The 7,658-nt window shown below is 38.5% G+C and overlaps 2 protein-coding genes across 2 annotated transcripts; both read left to right on the top strand.

The window, feature by feature from the left end:
- Positions 1–557: 557 nt before the first annotated feature.
- On the top strand, positions 558–1,777 carry LOC119580431 (pro-resilin-like). The gene is made up of 2 exons (XM_037928570.1): positions 558–612; positions 755–1,777. Exons 1-2 carry the CDS (start codon positions 591–593, stop codon positions 1,630–1,632), a joined length of 900 nt encoding a protein of 299 aa, XP_037784498.1. The 5' UTR covers positions 558–590; the 3' UTR covers positions 1,633–1,777.
- A 2,446-nt stretch (positions 1,778–4,223) lies between these two features.
- LOC119580434 (pro-resilin-like) lies at positions 4,224–5,386 on the top strand. Its single transcript, XM_037928573.1, has 2 exons — positions 4,224–4,303; positions 4,446–5,386. Exons 1-2 carry the CDS (start codon positions 4,282–4,284, stop codon positions 5,231–5,233), a joined length of 810 nt encoding a protein of 269 aa, XP_037784501.1. The 5' UTR covers positions 4,224–4,281; the 3' UTR covers positions 5,234–5,386.
- Positions 5,387–7,658: the final 2,272 nt, after the last annotated feature.

Below are 7,658 nucleotides of genomic sequence, written 5' to 3'. Positions count from 1 at the left end.
GTGCATATATATATATATATATATATATATATATATATATATATATATATATATATATATATATATATATATATATATATATGCGTGTGTGTGTGTGTGTACTACATATATAGAGACATCTGTGTGTGTGTATTTATGTATGTATGTATGTATGTGTATATCTATACTAACGTGTATATATATACACATAAATATATATATATATATATATATATATATATATATATATATATATATATATATATATATATATATATATATATATATACATGCAAATATCTATCTATCTATCTGTATATATATATATATATATATATATATATATATATATATATATATATATATATATATATATATATAGACAGATTAAAAAAAAAAAAAAAAAAAAAAAAAATACATATAAGTTTCTTCTATTTCCCAAACATCATGCCTCTTCTATAGCAGCGACCTCGTTTTTCACACAGACAGTTAAACTAAGTCAAAACGAAGGTCGGTGGGCGGAGTCTGAACCGCGCCTTCCAGTATAAAACTTGGCCGCCAGTTGGTTCAACATCACTCTCCCTCCTCCTCTCTCGCTTCTAAGCCTTACCATGAAGTCCCTCATCCTTTGTGGTTTGTTAATATACATACTTTTTGTATACATATATTAATGCAATAAAGCGTCCTCCCCTCACACTACTGAATGTCTGAGAATATTTGTTTTCCGAACAATTTCTTTCGCTTTTCATATTAATGCTTTTATGTATATCCACAGCAATCCTTGGCGTCGTTGTGGCCGACAGCCGTAACGGATTCAACGGAAATGGTAACGGTTATGGAGCACCTCCTCCACCCAGCAACGGATATGGTGCACCCACTAATGGATTCAACGGAAATGGAAATGGAAACGGCAACGGTAACAGTTACGGAGCACCTCCTCCTCCCAGCAATGGATATGGTGCACCCACCAACGGATTCAACGGGAATGGAAACGGAAACGGCAACGGTTATGGAGCACCTGCTCCTCCTGGCAACGGTTATGCAGCTCCCAGGAACACCTATGGCACACCCAACGGTGCCTATGGAGTAGATCCTGAGATTGCCGCTTTGGCCGAGAACATTCCTGGGGGCGGCGTTCCTGGCGAGGACTACCCCATCTTGACTTCTGTGCCTGACACCGGCTTCTCGTGCGATGCCCAGGCGGTGCAAGGTTATTACGCTGACACTGCAGCTGAAGCTGGCTGCCAGGTGTTCCATATCTGCCAGGACCGCGCCCTCACACGCCAACAGGACTCGTTCCTGTGCCCCAACGGTACCATCTTCAACCAGCAGTACCTGGTATGTGACTGGTGGTTCAACGTGGACTGTTCTCAAGCTGAGAGCTTCTACTCCGTCAACGAACTCATCGGAGTCCTTCCCGACGCCGGATACGCCTATGGACCCCCCACCAACGGTAACAGTAACGGCTATGGCTCCAACGGCAACCGAAGGAATGGAAACGGCAAGAACGGAAGCAATGGATATGGCTCCAACGGAAACGGAAGGAACGGAAACGGAGGCAGCAACGGCAACGGCTATGGTGCCCCCACTACTCCAAGCAACGGCTACGGTGCCCCTACTGCCCCATCCAACTCCTATGGAACTCCTTTCTAAACTACATTTGAAATTTCTTCCTTCTCTTTCCCTTAGATATGCAGTTTCTTAGATTAACGTTTTTCTTCTCTCGCTCGCTCTCTTTCTGTCTTCAGTATATATATGCACAAGAATTTTGTACATGTCGATATTGTGAAATAAAATATTTTTTACTTAATTCTAAAGTAATCATCAAACCAGAATACATTTCCTCAAAGTAGGATCTACTGCTGGCATCAACATGAAATTAACAAGACAATGTTGATACCAGTTTTTGCTGTACTGCAAAGAACAAAAACGTTTTTGCTTATAAACAAGCATTTCTAAAACGAACAAACAGAAGCATAAAATAGACAAAACAAAAAAAAAAAAAAAAACTTTGAATGAAGCCCTACATCAGTAACGAAATCAAATTTATTAGAGAGATAGTATGTAAGTTAAATCTTCCATTACATTTGACAAGTCTCAGGCAATCAAGGAATCACTTACCCTTAGGGATTTGTAATGGGAAATGGCAGTATTGTTATGACAAGCTTAAAAACAATTAGGGAAAATACCCCCAAAGAAAACTTGAAAGATAACTTACATTCTACATTTTAACAAAAGTCAAGTGTCAGTTTCAGTCAGTGGACATTGAAGGCCAGGAATTGAGGGATCAAAGGCAATTGCCAGCACTGGAATAATCATTTCAATAGTCTCAAGATGACACCTTGGCCGATCCTTCTATTTTCCTTACCATTCGTTAACAGAACGCTCTCGAACTTTTCAGACTAACAAACAAAGGCCTCATACATTAAGTCAACATAAAAATCTAGTCATGATTTCAGACTACCAAACAAAGGCCTCATACATTAAGTTAACATAAAAAAAAATCTAGTCATGATAACATCCGCATTATTCTCAGAATAACCACAAGCGTTTTCACAGACTCATTGATATCTGCTAACCAAGTTCGTTTTTATCAGTCTAAAAAATTCTCTGTAAAAATGACAATTGGATGGAAACTTTCTCCAAAGAAAACGAGATATTAATTAATGTAGGCATGGTTTTAGAAAAAAACACAACTGGAGAAGCAATTAGTTCTTTCACTAATCACTTTTATAATACATTTGACGGAATAAAATTTACAATTGTAGTTTGTCTAGACCAGTAGTTCTTAACCTGTCCAGACTGACCATGGGGAATCCTATGCTTTCACATAAATACATAAATTAAAAATTTAAATTCTAAATTCTAAATTGTCTGTCTCTATAATTTGCTTAGTTTTAAATGACATAGTTATTCTATGCACTTGATTAATACCTTGATAGCATTTTGAATAGGTATATTGAGAGATAAATTGTGCACATATCCTTGGCGACCCACTAAAATGTCTTGGTGACCCAGGAGTTAAAAACCACTGGTCTTGTCCTATCCAAAACCTTTGACACGGTAAAGCAAACCATTCTGTCGAGTAAGATTAAAAATTATGGTTTTAGAGGGACTGTTAAGTAATGATTCGCTTCTTATCTCAGTAACAGGATACAGTTTGTTCAGTTCACGGGTAGCCAGGAATAGCAAATACTCATAAAGTCTCACAAGGATCTATTTGGGGCCCATTTCTATTTCCTTTATATCTGAATGATATTGTTGATGCCACTAAATCTTTAAATTTTCCTTTTATTCCCTGATGACAGTAACCTGAGTGTCCAACACAATTCATCCTCCTTTTTCATTTCAATAACGAATGCTGATCTACAATGCATAAGGGAATGAGATCATTCCAATAAACTTAAGTATACATAAATTCCACTGTGTTCCAAACATACTTACTGCCAAAGCACATGTATTCTGCTAGCAAGAGAGTGAGCAAGTCTCTACATCACACAAAAATGGACCATTCGTATGATATCCGGCCAAAGGAAAAATAATCACACGAACGATGCAATTCGTAATTCGAAAATATAAATATTGGAACACACTCCCAGTGTACATCCAAGATAGAACCTCACTGATGTTCTTCAAACAATATCCAAAAACTCTTCTTCTGTCACAGTATTAATCTCATACTCATATAATCATCTATGACATGTAAAATATCTTCTGTGTTTTTCACAACGTACAGAAAGCAATATTCCAATGTCTTTTATGATTTGTATATTTTCATTTTAATTAACTTCTGAGAGATTTTTCGCCCTCTAAAGGTTTGGCTAATGCTGTTAGACATGTTAATGTATATATTTTTTACTCTGTTTTCCTAACATTTTGGCTAAATAAACGATATTAGTATTGATCTGAATCCTGAGGCATTTATGTATGTATGTATTTGTGTTTGCACACACTCACATATACACACATATGCATATATTTACATATATATGTGTGTCAATATAAATGTATATGCATATACATATTTTTACATACATATGCATGTATGTATATGTATACATACATATATAAATATATATGTATATATAGACATAAAAAAACAAACATACATATAAGTTTCTTCTATTTCCCAAACATCATGCCTCTTCTATAGCAGCGACCTCGTTTTTCACACAGACAGTTAAACTAAGTCAGAACGAAGGTCGGTGGGCGGAGTCTGAACAGCGCCTTCGAGTATAAAACTTGGCCGCCAGTTGGTTCAACATCACTCTCCCTCCTCCTCTCTCGCTTCTAAGCCTTACCATGAAGTCCCTCATCCTTTGTGGTTTGTTAATATACATACTTTTTGTATACATATATTAATGCAATAAAGCGTCCTCCCCTCACACTACTGAATGTCTGAGAATATTTGTTTTCCGAACAATTTCCTTCGTTCTTCATATTAATGCTTTTATGTATATCCACAGCAATCCTTGGCGTCGTTGTGGCCGACAGCCGTAACGGATTCAACGGAAATGGTAACGGTTATGGAGCACCTCCTCCTCCAAGCAACGGATATGGTGCACCCACTAATGGATTCAATGGAAATGGAAATGGAAACGGCAACGGTTATGGAGCACCTGCTCCTCCTAGCAACGGTTATGCAGCTCCCAGGAACACCTATGGCACACCCAACGGTGCCTATGGAGTAGATCCTGAGATTGCTGCTTTGGCCGAGAACATTCCCGGGGGTGGCGTTCCTGGCGAGGACTACCCCATCTTGGCTTCTGTGCCCGACACCGGCTTCTCGTGCGATGCCCAGGCGGTGCAAGGTTATTACGCTGACACTGCAGCTGAAGCTGGCTGCCAGGTGTTCCATATCTGCCAGGACCGCGCCCTCACGCGCCAACAGGACTCGTTCCTGTGCCCCAATGGTACCATCTTCAACCAGCAGTATCTGGTATGTGACTGGTGGTTCAACGTGGACTGTTCTCAAGCTGAGAGCTTCTACTCCGTCAACGAACTCATCGTAGTCCTTCCCGACGCCGGATACGCCTATGGACCCCCCACCAACGGTAACGGCAACGGCTATGGCTCCAACGGCAACGGAAGGAATGGAAACGGCAAGAACGGAAGCAATGGATATGGCTCCAACGGAAACGGAAGGAACGGAAACAGAGGCAGCAACGGCAACGGCTACGGTGCCCCCACTACCTCAAGCAACGGCTACGGTGCCCCGACTGCCCCATCCAACTCCTATGGAACTCCTTTCTAAACTACATTTGAAATTTCTTCTTTCTCTTTCCCTTAGATATGCAATTTCTTAGATTAACGTTTTTTTTCTCTCGCTCGCTCTCTTTCTGTCTTCAATATATATGCACAAGAATTTTGTACATGTCGATATTGTGAAATAAAATATTTTTTTTACATAATTCTAAAGTAATTAACAAAACAGAATACATTTCCTCAGGGTAGGATCTACTGCTGGAATCAACATGAAATTAACAAGACAATGTTGATACCAGTCTTTGCTGTACTGTAAAGAATAAAAACGTTTTTGCTTATAAACATTTCTAAAACGAACAAACAGAAGCATAAAATAGACAAATTAAAAAAAAACTGAATGAAGTCCTACATCAGTAATGAAATCAAAACTCATTAGAGAGACAGTACGTAAGTTAAATCTTCCATTACATTTGGTAAGTCTCAGGTAATCAAGGAATCACTTACCTTTAGGAATTTGTAATGGGAAATGGCAGTATTGTTATGGCAAGCTTAAAATCAATTAGGGAAATCCAAAAAAAAAAAAAAAAAATTAAAGATAATGTTACGCCGGTCGCCTCGTCTCTCTGCCACCAACACAAGGCAGGCTAGGCAGACGGCGTGTTATATACAGGGTCGTGAAGTGAACAGCTCCAAGAGGCACCGAACACCACAGCGTCCCAGAACACCAGGAGAGGAAACGCCAAGTGGCGAGGCAGGGCACGAAGTAAACACAAAATGACAGTCTTTCCTTTATTTACACAAGTTATTTACCCGTACACTTTTCTATAGGCACAATACAGGGGGAAACCAGCATGCCACACTGCACGATACAGTTTATAACAGGGCAACACAAAGTTATATCAGGTCACAAGGGCACACACGAGGTCTTCACAGGAGCAGCACCCAACCGCGTCTCACGGCTTGTTCCTCCGCTCCCCCGCACACAGCCAGCTGCGTCATGTTTGCCCAGGTCCCTTCATGTTAACACATGTTTCGCACAGAGACAAAGACCCACTGACGTAGCAATAACTTACATTCTGCATTTTAACAAAAGTCCAGTGTCAATCTTGGAATAATCATTTCAATAGTCTCAAGATGACACCTTAGACAGTCCTTCTATTTTCTTTACCATTCGTTAACAGAACGCTCTCGAACGTTTCAGACTACCAAAGAAAGGCCTGATATATTAAGTCAACATTTAAAAAAAAAAATCTAGTCATGATAACATCCGCATTATTCTCAGAATAACCACAAGCGTTTTCACAGACTCATTGATAATACTAACCAAGTTCGCTTTTATCAGTCTAAAAAAATTCAGTAAAAATGACAATTGGATAGAAACTTTCTTCAAAGAAAACGAGATATTAATTAATGTAGGCATGGTTTTAGAAAAAAAAACTCAACTGGAGAAGCAATTAATTCATTCACTAATCACTTCTATAATGCATTTGACGGAATAAAATTTACAATTGTAGTTTGTCTAGACCAGTAGTTCTTAACCTGTCCAGACTGACCATGGGGAATCTATGCTTTCACATAAATACATAAATTGAAAATTTAAATTCTAAATTCTAAACTTTCTGTCTCTATAATTTGCTTAACTTTAGATGACATAATTATTCTATGCACTTGATTAATACTTTGATGGTATTTTGAATAGGTATATTGAGGGGTAAATTGTGCACATATCCTTGGCGACCCAATAAAATGTCTTGGTGACCCAGGAGTTAAAAACCACTGGTCTAGTCCTATCCAAAACCTTTGACACGGTAGAGAAAACCATTCTCTCGAGTAGACTTTAAAAGTATGGCTTTAGAGGGACTGCTAAGCAATGATTCGCTTCTTATCTCAGTAACAGGATACAGTTTGTTCAGTTCACGGGTAGCCAGGAACAGCAAATACTCATCAAGTCTCACAAGGATCTATTTGGGGCCCATTTCTATTTCCTTTATATCTGAATGATATTGTTGATGCCACTAAATCTTTAAATTTTCCTTTTATTCCCTGATGACAGTAACCTGAAAGTCCAACACAATTCATCCTCCTTTTTCATTTCAATAACGAATGCTGATCTACAATGCATAAGGGAATGGGATCATTCCAATAAACTTAAGTATACATAAATTCCACAGTGTTCCAAACATACTTACTGCCAAAGCACATGTATTCTGCTAGCAAGAGAGTGAGCAAGTCTCTACATCACACAAAAATGGACCATTCGTATGATATCCGGCCAAAGGAAAAATGATCACACGAACGATGCAATTCGTAATTCGAAAATATAAATATTGGAACACACTCCCAGTGTACATCCAAGATAGAACCTCACTGATGTTCTTCAAACAATATCCAAAAACTCTTCTTCTGTCACAGTATTAATCTCATACTCATATAATCATCTATGACATGTAAAATATCTTCTTTGTTTTTCACAA

This window comes from Penaeus monodon, chromosome 13, assembly GCF_015228065.2.
Source record: "Penaeus monodon isolate SGIC_2016 chromosome 13, NSTDA_Pmon_1, whole genome shotgun sequence".
NCBI classification, from domain to species: Eukaryota; Metazoa; Arthropoda; class Malacostraca; order Decapoda; family Penaeidae; genus Penaeus; species Penaeus monodon.
This window is presented reverse-complemented; position numbering and strand designations above follow the sequence as displayed.

Bases quoted from the DNA above. Each gene is read 5' to 3' on its own strand.
- LOC119580431 (XM_037928570.1), top strand. From the start codon at position 591: ATGAAGTCCCTCATCCTTTGTG. The intron at 613-754 runs GTTTGTTAATAT...GTATATCCACAG, and splicing joins GAAGTCCCTCATCCTTTGTG to CAATCCTTGGCGTCGTTGTG.
- LOC119580434 (XM_037928573.1), top strand. From the start codon at position 4,282: ATGAAGTCCCTCATCCTTTGTG. The intron at 4,304-4,445 runs GTTTGTTAATAT...GTATATCCACAG, and splicing joins GAAGTCCCTCATCCTTTGTG to CAATCCTTGGCGTCGTTGTG.